This window comes from Ostrea edulis, chromosome 2, assembly GCF_947568905.1.
Source record: "Ostrea edulis chromosome 2, xbOstEdul1.1, whole genome shotgun sequence".
NCBI classification, from domain to species: domain Eukaryota; kingdom Metazoa; phylum Mollusca; class Bivalvia; order Ostreida; family Ostreidae; genus Ostrea; species Ostrea edulis.
The window spans coordinates 94,963,699-94,981,152 of NC_079165.1; the positions used below are offsets into that span (position 1 = coordinate 94,963,699).

Consider the following 17,454-nt stretch of genomic DNA (forward strand, 5'->3'; position numbering starts at 1 on the left):
AGTGTGCCAAGAACGGCCTAATAATCGGTATGAAACACATCAGACAAGATTTGACCCACTGAAAATATTAGTACTGCTATGAGCTAACCTAATCGGGAATAAAGAAATATCATTCGTTGTTGGTAAAGATATTCTTCAAACTTGGGACATACGCGTACATGTATGAGAACATGTATATGATGTAACTCTTATACGGTACCAATTTGATGCACCAGATGCGCATTTCGACAAATAATGTCTCTTCAGTGATGATCAACCGAAATCTTTGAAATCCGAAATAACAATGAAGTTTTAGAGTTATTATAGCCAAAAACAGCATGCCAAAAAAGTGGAGTCAAATTCGTCTAAGGATAAGAGCTATGCATGAGGGAGATAATCCTTAATTTTGAAATGAATTTCTAAATTTTATAACAGCAATTAAATATACATCCGTATTTTCAAGCTAGTAATGAAGTACTTAGCTACTGGGCTGTAGAGACCCTCGGGGACTAACAGTCCACCAGCAGAGGCCTCGACCCAGGGGTCATAATGTAAAACTTACAATACAACCTCACATTGGGTCAAATGTTTCATACCGATTGTTAAGCCGTTCTTGGCACACTGATTTGACTGCGGATAACTCCGTTTACCTGATCAAGATATGGGGCTCACGGCGGGTGTGACCGGTCAACAGGGGATGCTTACTCCTCCTAGGCACCTGATCCCACCTCTGGTGTGTCCAGGGGTCCGTGTTTGCCCAACTATCTATTTTGTATTGCTTGTAGGAGTTATGAGATTGATCACTGTTCGTTATCTTCACCTTGTATACGGTACCAATTTTGATGCACCAGATGCGCATTTCGACAAATAATGTCTCTTCATTGATGCTCAACCGAAATGTTTGAAATCCGAAATAACAATGAAGTTTTAGAGCTATTATAGCCAAAAACAGCGTGCCAAAAAAGTGGAGTTATGCATGAGGGAGATAATCCCTAATTTTGAAATGAAATGTAGTGTACTCACGGGCAGATCAGAAACTGTACTGTAGTTAATTATCAATGTCATTAAGACACAAATACTTCAATACAGTATATAATTTTCACCAAAATTACAACAGATTTTGGGATTTTAAAAACTGAAATGAATTACCTATACATTAGAGGCCTATTGGTATTAACGGTCACCAGACTAACATGCAGCAATTCTTAAATGGACAGCTCAATTAAACATGGCGTCAATTTCTTTTTAAAAGATGAAATGAATTGTCCATCTAATGAAGAACAATTTCAATAAAAATATCCAGACGTTTGTGGGGAGCACATAAATGTAGCTGTCTCATAAGATTAAAGTGATTGAAATGTTATGAACATCACTAACAAGCGCATACGTTACCTGCGAGGAATGACGGAGCGTGTTTGAAGTATGTGTGTGAGAAGTGTGTGTGTGTGTGAAGCGCCATTTGTTAGAAAAGATCAAATTAAGCTTGAATGCGAACGACTGCAGATGTAAGAAATCTTCCTAGTGGTACATCAAATTAAATACCATTACCAGAATTCCTGTGACATAATGCTGATTTTTATCATGCGATTGTAATTTGTTGACTTATTGGCTGGAAGGATCGATCGTTAGACAATCATTTCTCCAAGCAGACATTATTTTTATCAGTCCCATAGATGTTGTTATTACTGTAAAACTGTAAGTATACTTACTGTAACAGTACTGTTCACAAACTGAGTGTCTAGTATGTAATATATCATTTTCATTCAATGCAGTTGATAAAACTACTTATAAACCTTTGTGTTAAATGACAGTTAGAAACTAGATAGAGAGACCTATGGTTGTTATGAATACGAAATGCATGCATCTATCGATCTTCTCTCTGTAAAACTAAATGTCAATACATGCGGCAAAAAATTAATGTCTCGGTTATGCTTTAGAAAGCGACAAAAGTTTCCTGATAGAATGTTCAATATTTCAAAAAGTACTGAAAAATTATAGGTCGGTGTTATGTAGTGAAAGACCCTTTCCTCGGAAGACTGGCTATGTAGTGATCCCTCTACCCGGGAAGTGATCCATCTACCGGGGAAGTCTCACTTTTATAGCGAAGCTTCCCCTCCACTATAATTTAGGAAATCGTCATTTTCGGTATTTGTGGGTATGAAACCAATTTTTCTGAACCGTGGTCCTTTCGGTTAAAATAAAGATTTTATCATGAAATCGCGTTACAAGAGGAACAAGATGAAATATGATTATGTTAACACAGTTTCCTACAGAATTCAATTTCCTACAGCTGGAATTAACAGCGCTAAATATATCTGTAAACATTCAGAAAGTGATGTGAAATATACCTTACACTTCCGCCATTGACATCAGATGTGTTTACTTTCAGCTACGTTTCATTATGATGGGAATCTGGGTTTTTACAGACGACCTGTGGTTTTATTACATCTATTACATCTGGTTATGACACTATAGCAAATAATTTTGAATCACTTTAAAGCAGAACGATTTTACGTCCGTCGTTGTAAATTTCGGACAATCTAATTTGAGTCCGTAATTAAAGATCTTTGGCTTACTGGTTAACTTATTTTCCCTCTGACCAGCAAACTTTCAAAATTATCAAGAAAACTTTTTCTATATGTGACAGGAATATAAAGGAAACTTATTTGTACATACGGAAAAAACTCTGGCTACTGACAATTTATTTGTATGCTACAAACCTGAATTAAAAAGTGCAAATTGATGAGTCAAGAAAATATCCATTGAAGGACCACACTGGTAGTTAAAATGTTCTCAGATATTTGCAGCAAAAACATATTTCTTTCATTTATGTAAGCTTTATGTAAGCTTATTATACCTCTACTGATTTTTCACAATCTAAACGTAAATGATTCGCTTTCAATCTTCGTAAAATGACTGATTTCCATGCAAAATCCTGCGTCATGCGTGATACAAAATTGGAAATACTACTTTACTCGATCTCATGAAAAATTCTGGTATGTTCCGAAGGGAATCATGAATATACTGAAGTAGTTGTGGAGTCTTTACCAGTACTACTGACTATGAGGAAAAGGACCGTTAGGACGGTCTGGGGAGAATCGGGAGGTCCAAGTTTCCCTGGTCAGACAGTTCATGTTCTGTTGTGTCTAAGTCATTTGTACAGGGAGTTCGTGGACTTTGTTTTGTAGTAGGCCCAGACATAATGCAGTTCTAGGATGTTCTGTCGATATCAAACGCTTATCATGCTGGAGTAAAGGCAATTATATCGTTTCGGTTCGGATTTACTATTAAAGAATAAAGGTATAGAACTCTATATATAATGAACCCAAGTTCGCCGATGTAAAAACAATAAACTAAACGGTGTAAAATTCTATTCTGCATTCTAATATATTAATACATAATAAATCTAAATTACTATCAAGGTTCATCCCAAAATTTCGTAAACTTCCCAAAATTTTGCAAACATGAATTCGGAAAAATGCCAATTAATTTTTTATCGAATTTTAGCTGGGCCTTGGCACTATACGACTAAATAGAGTGTTTGAGCATAGCAACAAGCTATTACATAGAATGTGCAGCATTAGATATCATTTCTAAGTTGAATTTCTTGCCCCTATTCGTAAATTGAGTTCCGTAATAGCTCCAAGTGACTGAAAATTATGAAACCGTCTGAACTGTAAAGACATTTCACATTTCTGTTTTACAAAAATGGAGATCTAACCTCCGTAATAAAACAAGAATAAACACATGTCGATCTGACAATTTTTGGTTTTTGAAAAGACATAAATATAGTCATATAATGATATTGATTATTGTATAACCCGATGAAAGAAATAAAACTCACAAGATACGTTCGTAAACACTTTATATTTGTAAAGTTTTAATAAATACTCAAGTATGTGCCCGGAACCAACATCACAACCCGAACCAAACTTCTGCGAGCCGGAACGTAAATTATCAGTATTTAGCGTTTCGGACGGAACGCTAAACTGATTTCCAGCTGAACAAACCCGTTCAGTTTTGGAATACATGAAGCACATGATCATGGATAAACTGAACAGTTTTCTCTTTACATCCGGTGCAAATTATTTCAGGGTAATGTCAATAATTTGTTGTTACCGAGAACTGATTTAAGACTTTACTAGGTGCCGAGTCCTTACTGGAGCTTTTAACAGGCAGTAACGCATTACTACAATTTTCTGAGGGCCTATCTAGAGTAAGTAGCATTGATTCTTTATGTTATGGGTAACAGTTTTGGCAGCCACAACGGGGAAGCGTCTGTTTAATGGCGGATTCTATATCGATGTAACTTGTATGTCATTTACATTTATGGATTACAAGAATCCGTAGAAGACCTGAAAGAGATAATTTTAAGCTTAATAAGGACAACTTGCGAGTGATAAAATGTGTATTTGGTGATTAACAGTCTAGAGTGGGCCACAGTTGTTTGATCTATTCGCATGCAGCCGATCTCACGGTCTGCCTTTATGTTATTTTCCTATGCAAGTTACCTGGTGAAAGGAATATGGATATCACGTCTTCACGTGAATGTAGTGATGGAGTGGTAGAAAGAAAGCGGCTACATATGTAACCTGCAATAGTTTGTAGGTAATCCGATATTTGGCACTACCCAGAATTTTTGGGCAGATCCGGCCCAAAGGACAATATGCGCAGCCTAAGTGGAAATTATTTAGAAGTATCGAATTTATATGTTTTGAACCATGTACATGTTGTATTATACAGCTACTCATAAAAAGGACGATTCGACCATTTAATCATTGTGCATTTCAGCTCATTTGAAAATGCTATTGAATCAATAAGACTGAGCATTACAAATAATTGCTGCAGTGGGGCATTTAGACTTGCTCAAGTGTCTATGTTAATTTTTTATCTGCCCCTTTTCATGCCTCTTCATAGTGTCAGAAAATAAATGTTTTAGAATTAAAGCATCAAAGCATCATAGAGCAGTCAGCAAACATATAAAAGAAATCAACAAAGAACTGAGTCAGGATGAGAGGCTTTTGAGAAGTAAGACTTGACGCCATTACACTGCAGTGAGAAAAACAATTATTGTGCAGATAGGATCGTCGGATGGTAGGCCTAATAAAAAAGATTGTTAATTCATCACAGCAGTAAACCTAATTAGATGTTCCCTTTTAATAACATTTTACGTAATAACTTAAAAAGAATCCCATGTCTAACCACTGTTCGTTAAGAATGATATCGAAGACGGGTTTCATTATTTATTTATTTTTTTTTTTTTTTTTTTTGGTCTATGTGAAAAATATCTTAAATCTTATTACTTACAAATTTTCTTTTTTCAAACCTGTACAATTTTAGTGTATATAACATCAAAACTATTCAGAAGCTTTGTCAGTATTTCAAAAGAAGGAGATTGTGGATTGTGGATGTCAACGAGTGCTAATATAAAGCAACGACTCTACCTTCATATAGAAATCGTAACCACAATCCTATGTAGCACTTATGGTGTTAAACACACTCGCCCACCTCGCCAGTGAAAATTTTATTCTACTTTTTATTATATCGGCCGCCAGGAGGCGGGCGATTATACGTTATGGTTTTAAAAAGACCTCCATAATTTACTGCAGGCGTACAATATAAACTATATATATATATATATATATATATATATATATATATATATATATATATATATACCCCATCTTTCTTAAAGTATCGGATCTAAGAAGACACAAGGCCAGTAAAGAAATTTATAAAAGCACTGAAAAGACCATCATCGCTAGCCAAGGGTTTCCGCTCCGCTTCTCTACAAACCCTTGGCAGATTTAAGTGCGAGTTTTGTAGCGTCAACTTTCAGCATATGATTGGACGCAGGGAAAGTCCACTGCTCAATTAGAGAACGTATTACGTTGGATCACGTGCAAAACAAAGGAATTTAAATACCTACAACTGTTACTTGGTCGTGTATCAAATACATATCCAAACCAATAATGTCACGTGCGCAGTTCAGACTCGATTGGTTGATGTTTTCCGCCATACTCAACAATTTTTCAAGTTATCTGGTGGCGCCCAGTTTTTTATTGGTGGAAAAGAAAACCCAGATACAATGTACCGACCTTCCGAAAGTAAACTTTCACACTTACCGGTGCGAGTGGGATTCGAATCCGCGCCGATCAGAGTTAAGAGGCCGTGTGATTTTGAGTACAATGCTCTAACCACTTCGCCACGGAGGCCCTCTACAAAGAGGTGCATTTTATTTACTACAGTACCGTGCCATAAGTTTAATATCAAACATATCTTGTAATTCGTTGTTTTATGTTCTATCTACCCTAGATTTAGACAGTTGCTATTTTCCTCAATTTGGAATTCACCTTGCACACGTGGGGTTATTTTTAGACGTAGACTCAACGACTACATATATTTCATGGGTTCACACATGTTTATTTTCTAAATAATATTCTCACCGATTTCTTTTTCAAGTACGCAGATAGTTATATTTATTATTAATATTTTGAATGATTTGCATACCACATTGCGTTACTCTCTCAGCGTAGCCATTTCTGAACAACGAGCGCAGCCATTTCTAAACAACTTTTAAACAGTAGCTGAAACACGCATTTTCATTGGATAAGCACGATGTAATCCAAACAGGGTTGTTTTTTTCAATCTGCTAGAGGGTGCCAATGAAAGCTACGAAAATCGCACTAAATCTGCCAAGGGTTTGTAGAGAAGCAGAGCGGATCGTAAACCCTTGGCTAGCGAAGATATGAAAAGGCCACGACACTGTACATGGGTTATTTAAAATTCAAATTTTCGACGCAACCCGCGTCTTTATCAAGCGACATTTTTTACATGAACAAATATCACACACCACGAAAAAACGACAAGTATCAATAATCTACATTGTTAACAAGTTCCTATGAAACTGAAACATTCTAGGCAAACTCCCTGAAGAGCCGTAAGGGGAAAGTACCAGCAGGAACTGAGCGTTGATTATTATGTGATATATATATATATATATATATATATATATATATATATATATATATATATATAAGCTTTCATTGTTATTTGATTATTTTATCAAATTAAATTACAGTAATTTCACATACTTAATCACGATTTTGATAGATAACAATAAATTTCACATACTTAATCACGATTTTGATAGATAACAATAAATTTAACATGCTTAATCATGATTTTGATACATAACAATTTTCGGTATACAGAATCAGTTAACTCGTACTATTTATTTTTGCACTGCAAAAGAACACAACTTTATAGTTTTATATCAAGTAACCAGAGTTTGTAGTATTGAACTTTATTTCATTAATTTTTTAATATTCATATGATAGTTTTAAAAACCAAACAATATTCATTAAAAATTTAATTGACAATTTCTTATTGTTAAATACATTTTACATGCGAGTAATTTTTTTTTACTTCTTTAAAGATGAAAATTGATTCAATAGGATTTTATCTGGAATGACAGCAATACCCTTAGCCTGCCAGAATGAACCATACATTGAAGGACTAACGTAGGGGATATAAAAAGATGAAGGTTTCTAAATGGTTTACTGTACACAGTTTTGATAGTTAACAGGATATTCTTACTCCCAGGCACCCGATCCCACCCGTGATGTTTCCAGGGTTCGTGTTTGTCCTACTCTTAATTACGTATACCTTATGGTACTTTTTTAAAATTAATCACTGCTTGAAATTGATCACTGGCGTTATTTCACGGGTTTTGTTTTACTTTACATAGTTTGATTTTTTTTGTTTTTGTTTTTTTTTTGTAAACAATCTGTATATATCATAATATATGTTCAAAATATGCATACCAAGGATCGTGTAGGAATACAGACAAGTTTTTTATATGTGAGACACACACACAGAGAGAGGAAAAGAAAGAGAGAGAGAGAGAGTTAAGTAAAGATCAGGCTCCATCTGTTCCACTGGGTATCAAAATTTTCGCTATCACCATTTTTGTAAAATAGGAATTTTTGTGTTTCATAAAAGAATTTTAAGTAGGATATTGCAAAACGAATGTTCAATGATTTCTCAGTACATCTTGCTGTATAAATATAGTATTTCAACCAAAGGATAAGAGTATTTTGCATACAAAACCTTTTACCAGGAGTACCTAAAATAAAATATTTTTTGGTAAAAGCTATATGAAAGTTTGTTTTATCTTCTATGTAAAGTTGAAAGCTTGAACACAATCGCATTCCCACAGTATATGTTAGATTGTCTCTTCCTCTCTGTGACAAAACGTACACATTTTACAATTTAGTTTGATTAATTACCAACTTGTTGCGGCCGAATTTGACGCATACGTCAATACATTTTCTTGTTTGAGCTGAAATAATTCAATAAATTGCGATAGATTATGAACAATCCAAATTTACACGCTTTCTTGACAAGTCGTAATAACAATCAAATTAAAGAATGCGTAGCGCAATCATTTCCCATCTGGAAGGTCTCGGGTTTGATTCACGATACTGGCGCCGTGTCAAAATGAAGACATTTAAATATAGGTAGTGGCTGTCCTTCGCCAGACCTGTACTATCGAAAAATCACTGACATATTATGGAAAGGAAACCAGTAACTACATTCAGATTAGCAGGTTTTACAAAGCAGCAGTATTCCTGAAAACATTCTGTATGAAGTGGTACCAACATTGAATGGGTTTTTTACAACTTTGTATTTTATCATGCGTTACATTTTTTCATGAAGTTCATGCGCACATTTTGTATTCAAAAATGACCTACATGTTTTCCATGAATATCTAAAAAAAAAAATTCGTTTTTCTTGCAGTGATTTTGAATGTCGCTAAAAATCCTTCCAAAGGGTTTCATTCCCAAGTTTTTATTTGACACCGTTAAAGATGTCTGTTCATGTTTTAGGAATATGGGCGAGTGTTACCTTAAACACGAAGAGAAGATAGGTCGTCTGTTTGACCTCTATGGACGATTTCTGGAGCGACACCCTGTTAAAATCCTGGTTATCGCCATCGCAGTGAATTGTCTCCTTGGTCTTGGAATGCTTCGACTCCAGGTGGAAAGTGGAGCAGAGCGACTCTATATACCAGTTAACAGTCAGGCCTCCAAAGACAGGGACTATCTAGAGAACATCTACCCTAGTGAACGGGATTTTAAATCAGTTGATGTCTGGGAAGAGTTAATTCTCACGAAGGATAGAGGAAATATGCTGACGTCAGCGTTTTTAGATGATATCAAGTCTGTTGACAATTATATTCGAAACTTGATTTTCATCACTGCATCGGAAGCAGCTTCTACATTTACTGAATTGTGTCTAAATCGATTTGGTGTTTGTCTAGTATCGGGTGATATGTTTTTGTCGAATGATTTCAAACAAAAGATGTTAGCGAATAATATAACATACCCCATATTCAAGCAGACGTCTTTATCTTCTCTTCTTGCGAGTCCCTCTGCGTCAAACGGGTTGCTTACGTCTGCCATCGGAGTAAAGCTCACATACTATCTTCGTAGCGGTTATTCAGATCAGTTTATTAATGCCATTCCGGGTGCTGTTGTTACAATCTCAGAATTAGCATACTCGTGTTCCAGTGCATTAGATGACGAAATTGAAAAGAACATAGGGGGAGACATTTTGTTCTACGTTTTGACATTAGCACTAATGATGACGTATGCTTCCATTGCCACCTCAAGAATGAACTGTAATTTTATAGCAGACAGAAGTTTTTTAGGCCAGGCTGGAGTTTTTGCGGCTGTTCTATCTGTCTTGCCTTCCTTTGGTTTTGTGAGTCTTATCGGAGTGAAGTATATGAGCATTGTGGGCGTCATCCCTTTTCTTATCATAGGTAAGAACTAACAGTGATATCAATGTCGTCACGTATTTTTTTTTTCAATGATCGACTGACTAAACTATTACAGTTGGATATTTTTTTCAATCCAATATTCTGGATACTCAGCCTTTCAAAATGCAAGTAGCACCTGTCGACATACATTTGCGGTAGTCATTTGGCATACAATCCTAAACAAATTCGCTCCAATTTGCAATGGCGTTTAAGGAAGGCAAATTCATAATGGTAGACGCCGGTTCGCCTTAGAGACATCTTTAAATACATATACTTACTAATTAACAAATGTTGCCAATAAACTCCGAAACACTTGCTGCAGAGTTACTGCTTGCACCTTTAATATTGTTCCATATGGGGGATGAAGTCCGTAAGCTATAATAGAATCTTACTTAATTAGTAAATGTCGTAAAATTAATTAAAAACCTACTTTAGTTTTCGATAAACTACACTGCAATAGCAAAAATGATAGTAATGATATGATCTCACAGAAGAAATAAGTTTTGATCATTTTTGAATAAATTAAAAATGCCTGTTCGTTTCTTCAATCCGTGATTTTAGTATCAGCCTTATGGAAATTTCAAGAACGAAGCGCCCAGAATGAGACAATATCATAGAAGCTTAGGTCTACAACCAATAGCACATTCTCGGGCCTTTCTGGCAAACTGAGAAGTTGTGATTGGTTTAAAACATAAAATGATGTAGGTGTTCAGTGTTAGTTATGCTTATAATAGCTTTGACTAAGCCCATATTTATCATTGAATGAAGATTCAAAATTATATTACTTCAACGAAGGACATCTTTAATTGGGATTTCCCGTAAAGTAAAACTAACATTCTTCAAAATTTGCGAAAACGTAATACGCTCCGTGAAAGCATGCTATCAAAATGAATGGTAGTAATCATGATTAAACTAAGGGAAACACAAAACTGATGAACATGCACAATGAATTTTGATATTTCCAAATTCATTTTTCATGAAGAAGTGTATGGTGAATTCATCGCCACCGAGGGTCTTCAATCCTCTCTTATTATGTATTCATTCATTACAATTGCTCTTTAGGATGTATTTCGATCTCTTAGAGCTTCTGAATTCTAAGGTCGAGGCAAAACACATTGCAAATTCCCATCCATCACTTATCTGTAAAACGTTATTTTGTATATATTTTTCAGGAATCGGAATCGACGATGTTTTTATCTTGATGTCGGGTATAGCTGATGCTAAGTCCATTAAAAAATCCAGCGTATCGGACAGAATTTACTTCATGATGAAGACCAGTGGAATAGCCATCACCATAACGTCCGTGACAGACTTTCTTACTTTTCTCATTGGAGCCAGTTCAGTCTTCATTAGCGTCAGAAACTTCTGTATTTACATTGGTAATTCAATGCTATGTTGTAGGACAGACAGGACAATGATCACAGGATTGAAATACATTATTTCAGAGATTACACGTCATGATAGTGGTTGTCTTGGCAAGCCAAGACCTCTGTGTGTATAATATTTCCCCAAAATTGACTAATTCAGCAGCCTTTATTTTTTTTCAAACATCAAGGAAAATTGTCGGGAATTGAGATTCTTGCAATCTCCACATCTGCAAGGTGTTTACAAAGGTCTTAGCTTCAAAACTGTGAGAGGCGTTAAAAGGACACACCATGTACATGTACTCAATTTGTAATATTTCTTCAAAATCGTAACTCTAACCCACCCTAATCCCAAGTTCAATGAACTATTATTTTCTCAGAACTTGAAGAAAATCAAAATTCTTGCCAGATGCACATCTTCAATACTGATACAAACACTCTGTCAAATAATTTTCTCACTTGAAAACGTGAGAGGAGTTAGACGGACAAACCATGTACCCTTCATATCATCTTACTAGTAAATTTCAAATAAATTGACAAAACTCCGGCAAGTAAGGTCGAAATGGATCAAAATTACTTTATGATCTAGGGTGACCCATACAGACGTTTCACAGCAAGTTTCATCTTATGACAGAGAAATGAAAATAGAAACTGAAAACCCCGAAGGAAAGGACAGACATTCAGCCATCGCTGTGCCTGAATACGCTCCGTCTAAAGACGTGCATACCTTCTAGCTGTTCTTTGAATATCTTGATACCTTTTGAAGTCATCCAAATTTAGATATGACAGATACACCGCCATAGCGTTCGAATTGCCAAAACGAAATTATCTGCCATATTAGAAAGGCAACATCCCAGTCGCCATTCTTGTTGCAAATTTCTCCGTACTTGTCACGCAGATTTTCTTCCTTTTGGAGTGATTCGAATTTAATTATGGCCTCGAGGACTTTTCATTGGCTGACACATAATCAACTTCTTTAGAAAATGGCAGCAACCCCAGTCACCATATTTTGTATAAATATGCCTCTACTGAATTAATCGGTCGCGGTATAACCTAGTGGTTAAGGCGATCACTTCGCAAGTGGAAGGCGTGGGTTCGTTCTCGATCCTTGCGCTTCGTCAAACATAGTGACTGTTCTTTCGCCAAACTCATAGCAGTAAAAGGTTTTTTAAATCACGGATCTTTTAAGCGTAGTCACAATGAAAGCCATCACTGTTATGGCCGTGGATAGGTTGAAATTTTATCACTTCACTTGGTAATGGTGACGTCTCTATTTTAGCGAAAAATTCGCAGAGGGGACGATTCAGATTTCAATATGGTCTCTATGACTTTCTATTGGTGGAGGAAATATTTACTTGTCAAGACTGCATCTTTAGTACTTATACTTAATACAAATGTTCCTCTAGGGGTTGCAGAATCGTGGCTACGAGTTTTTATTGTTTCAGACCCAATCATCTTCACCTAAATAACAACTGCATCCTCAGTCATTATTAATGTCATTTATAGAAACGATCCTAATAGGTCTGCTAAGGCTTTCGATTGAATGAGACAAATTTGATTTCTTCAGAATTACCTTTCTATGCCACTATCATTTCATGCAAATGTTATTCTCTGTCTGGCTGAAGTTATTCACGCCAGCTGAGCACTTTGGGATATCTTGAGATTCTTAAGTTGATTGCTTCATTTTGCTTTGAGGCTTTATCAACCTGCTTTTAAGTACTCAAAGTAACGTATATGCATCAAGTTTCATCATAATTAGACAGGAGCTTTGTGTAAAATTCATTTTTGGGAACTTGTAGGTTTTGCGTCTATGTAAATTATAACTGTTCATTCATTCTTTTTGATAAAGATCGTGCATCGCTTTATCAATACCATCACAATCCTATTGATAGGAAAGCTATTAGTAGTCCACGATAGGAAATAGTGTTCTTTGCACATCCTTTGAACGAATTTGTATTTGTTTCAGGTGTGGCTGTGCTTTTCTGTTACTTCAATCAAATGACTATATTTTCTGCATGCATAGTCATCCATGAAAGGAGAATCAAAAGCAATCGACATTGTGTGGCATGTTGTGTAACAACAAAGGATAAAGAATTGTTGAGAGAAGATGGGAAAACAGGATGTTTACTTTACGCATGTGCCGGGTATCCACCTAAAAATCGCAGAAATGTTGACAGTCCTCTGGAGAGGTATCCCAAAAAACTCATTCAAAAGATTGTTAGTTACTTGTCACTAAAGATTATGATTATATTTATCTTTGCAATTTACATTGGACTTTCTGTGTATGGTGCCGTTCACCTCCAACAAGGAATTTCTCTACAAAATATTGTTGCGGATGACTCTTTTCTTCACAAATACGCCACTTGGCTTGAAGAATATTTTAGAACAGAGATAATATTGTATCTTAATGTGAAAAATAATCAGACATATTCTTCTGCATGGACACAGAGTGTCATTACATCAGTGCTAACTACGGCGAAGAACGACAAAGACATAGATTCGTCCTTTGAATTAAACTGGTTGACGGCCTTCAAACAATCCCCTTTGTATGTTGATACCTCTGAATCTGCGTTTATTAAGTCTCTCCAGACATTTTTGAGATCTATGATACAGTATTCCAGTGATGTAGTGATTGATTCAACTGGATCGACCATCATCTCGTCCCGTTTCTATTTGAAAACCAACAACTTGAAATCAACCTACGACCAAGGTCAAATGATGTTGCGCATGCGGGAACTGACAGATAATTCTGCTATTCCAATGATAGTATATTCTGGCCAATTCATTTTCTTTGAACAATTTGTTGAAATTCTTCCAAGCACGTTGCAAACTGTCGGAATCGCCATCGTTGTTATAATAGTCGTCACCATCTTCTTCATGCCTCATCCAACCCTTATCACCATTATAGCGGTGTCCTTATTTACCATACTTCTTGGATTGTTTGGATTTATGTACTTTTGGGATATTTCCCTCAGTTCCATATCCATGATACACCTTGTCATGACTGTTGGGTTCTCGGTAGATTTCAGCGCCCACATCTGCCACGCCTACCTTGCCGTAGACTCAGACAACAGAGATACTAAAGTTCAACTTGCTTTGGACAGGTCAGGAGGACCAATATTCAATGCTGCGTTTTCCACTCTCCTTGGGATCTCTGTATTACGATTTGCCAACAGTTACATTTTTAAAACTTTTGGAAAATTGACGTTCCTTGTGATATGTTTCGGTCTTGCTCATTCTGTACTTTTGATTCCAGTGGTGCTATCGTTCATTGGACCATTAAAAGACAAAAAACTATACAATAATGGCGGGGAAGGCTCACCCATACCCCGAACTAAATCAAGTACAAGCTTAAATCCAATCTGATTATCAAATACATTGTTTTGAATTGGTTAGGAACCGGGAGAAGGCAAAACCCGAGTGACAACAAAAGCGAATTTAGTTAACAATTTTGTTTAGTTTTATCTTATGATGAACAATGTACTTTTATTAACGCAAATGTGGTCTCTTTTTTTTCTTTTTTTTGTAAATGCATCTTTTTCTCATTGATTGCTCCACAGGCTCATAATCATAATTTAATTGTATTGCTATTTAGGCTTTCATTGCGTATTTTTTTATTTAGCTTTAATATTTGAGAATTTAAAAGAAATATATGCGGTAGTTTTGGATGATGTTTATTGTCAATTTTACCACAGTTATTGCAGAAATCGAAATACAGCGGATGCAAGGTGAAGACAACGAACAGTGATCAATCTCATAACTCCTATAAGCAATACAAAATAGATAGTTGGGCAAACACGGATCCCTGGACACACCAGAGGTGGGATCAGGTGCCTAGGAGGAGTAAGTATCCCCTGTTGACCGGTCACACCCGCCGTGAGCCCTATATCCTGATCAGGTAAACGGAGTTGTCCGCAGTCAAAATCAGTGTGCCAAGAACGGCTTAACAATCGGTATGAAACACGTCAGACAACATTTGACCCAATGCGAGGTTGTATTGACGAACTAGATCGTTATAACGACCATAGAATTTGCGAAATGCTGACTTCAATCGAGACTGTTGAAACCCCTGTACCATCAACTTGTTTGTCAGTAGCTTACCTCGATATCATTTTACAATTCACCGATCATCAAAAGATTTTCAAAACAGTGATACAATGTATATGTTTTCAAAATCATGATTCAGTTCGAAAAACATTTGATATTCCAGTCAATGGAACGAATGAATATGAATTACCGTACTTATACTGAACTCCAAAACTGCATAAAATTCCATACAAAATCAGAGATACATTACAGGATCCAGTAAATGTTCTACCAAGTCGCTATCTTCACGCCTAACAAAATAGTAACTGTGCACATGTGCAAGAAGTGGTGTAAATCAAATAAGGATTTTCAAAAATTTCAAAGAACTGTAGTAAAACTATTCTCAAACCAACAGCTTCACTTTACACGACCATTTCTCATAATAACTGAAAGACAAGGATTTTGAACATTATAGACGGTTGTTTTGTCAATAAAGATAGAACAAGGAAATATTCACCACATTAATTCGACGCACAGTTACTCTGAAATTGAAATCAAAAAGATGCTGGGGTTCTTCATTGACAATATCTTCGTAGTCTTTGCATGGTTATCAGGTCTTCTAACAGTCTGTTGAAATTCCCATTGGCATGAATTATGCTCCTTTGTTAGCTGATTTTATTCAAAAGCTTCTACATGAGAAGAAAAAGGAATTTGCTGTGGCCTTCAACTCGACATTTAGATATCGACAGCGTTTTTTATTTATTGTTACCGGCGATTATTTATATTGATATGTCGATTCGATATATCCCTGTGAAGTCGAAATAAAAGACACCACAGAGTTCTCCACATCTGCTTCATACATAAGATATTTTAATGAAAATAGATATAAACGGCAAACTAATAATTCAACTTTATGACAACTGTCATGATTTCAGCTTCTTCATCGCCAGCTTTCCATATTTCTGTAGTAATATCCCATTATCCCCTGCATATGGTGTTTACATCTCTCATATGCAAGGTGAAGATAACGAACAGTGATCAATCTCATAACTCCTATAAGCAATACAAAATAGATAGTTGGGCAAACACGGACCCCTGGAAACACCAGAGGTGGGATCAGGTGCCTAGGAGGAGTAAGCATCCCCTGTTGACCGGTCACACCCGCCGTGAGCCCCATATCCTGATCAGGTAAACGGAGTCATCCGCAGTAAAAATCAGTGTGCCAAGAACGGCTTAACAATCGGTATGAAACACGTCAGACAGCATTTGACCCAATGTGAGGTTGTATTGACGAACTAGATCGTTATAACGATCATAGAATTTGCGAAATGCTGACTTCAATCGAGACTGTTGAAATCCCTGTACCATCAACTTGTTTGTCAGTAGCTTACCTCGATTTAAAAACTGACTATACCCAGAACTTGCATATCGAATCAGTTGAGATATATAAACACCATATGCAGGTGATAATGGAATATTGCTACATAAATGTGGGAAGTTGACGATGGAGAAGCTGAAATCATCCCGTTTGTCATGCAGTTGAGTTGTTAGTTTGCCGTTAATGTCTACTTTCAATAAAATATCTAAGTATGAAGCAGAAGTGGACGACTCCGTGGGTCCTTTATTTCGAGCTCACAGGGATATATCAAATCGACATATGAATGAAAGCTATCATTGTTAATAGACAAAACGTCATCGATATATCTAAAAGTCGAATTGAAGGTCACAGCGAGAGATTTTTTCTTCTCACGTAGAAGTTTTTGAATAAATTCTGCTTCATATGAATATAAAAACAGGTCAGCTAACAAAGGAGCACAATTCGTGCCCAACAGACTGTTGGAAGACCTGATCACCAAAGACCACGATATATGATTCGATACGCGAGAGTTTGTTCTACGTATGATCAGTTTTTAAATCGAGGCAGGTTACTGCCAAATAAGTTAATGTTAAAGGGCTGTTGGACGTGTTTGATATCGATTGTTAGCTGTTCTTGACACACTGACTTTGACCACGGATTACTTCGTTTAACTGACAAATGATCTAAACGTTGGCCTGATCTTGTTTACAATATACAACTGCGTGTGAATTTTCTACTGCGGTAACGTAAATATGGCATAAAAATCACAGCAGTACATAATATTTTTGTTCCGCATATCCTCGTAAAAGGAGTCGTAACTAGCACCCCCCACAGCTTGTCGCCACCACATTTGATCTATATTTGTCCTTGTATTTATCAAAGAAGCATGGTCTATCTCAGAA

General features: G+C 36.2%; 1 protein-coding gene across 1 annotated transcript; it reads left to right on the forward strand.

Moving 5' to 3' along the window:
• The first annotated feature begins 1,553 nt into the window (after positions 1–1,553).
• Positions 1,554–15,612, forward strand: LOC125682559 (patched domain-containing protein 3-like). The gene is made up of 4 exons (XM_056155612.1): positions 1,554–1,674; positions 8,871–9,808; positions 10,978–11,184; positions 13,136–15,612. Exons 2-4 carry the CDS (start codon positions 8,875–8,877, stop codon positions 14,533–14,535), a joined length of 2,541 nt encoding a protein of 846 aa, XP_056011587.1. The 5' UTR covers positions 1,554–1,674; positions 8,871–8,874; the 3' UTR covers positions 14,536–15,612.
• The last annotated feature ends 1,842 nt before the right edge of the window (positions 15,613–17,454 follow it).

Coding starts and splice junctions, on each gene's coding strand:
- LOC125682559 (XM_056155612.1), top strand. CDS start 8,875: ATGGGCGAGTGTTACCTTAAACACGAAGAGAAGATAGGTCGTCTGTTT. Junction 9,809..10,977: donor CATCCCTTTTCTTATCATAG/GTAAGAACTAAC, acceptor TATATTTTTCAG/GAATCGGAATCGACGATGTT. Junction 11,185..13,135: donor AAACTTCTGTATTTACATTG/GTAATTCAATGC, acceptor TATTTGTTTCAG/GTGTGGCTGTGCTTTTCTGT.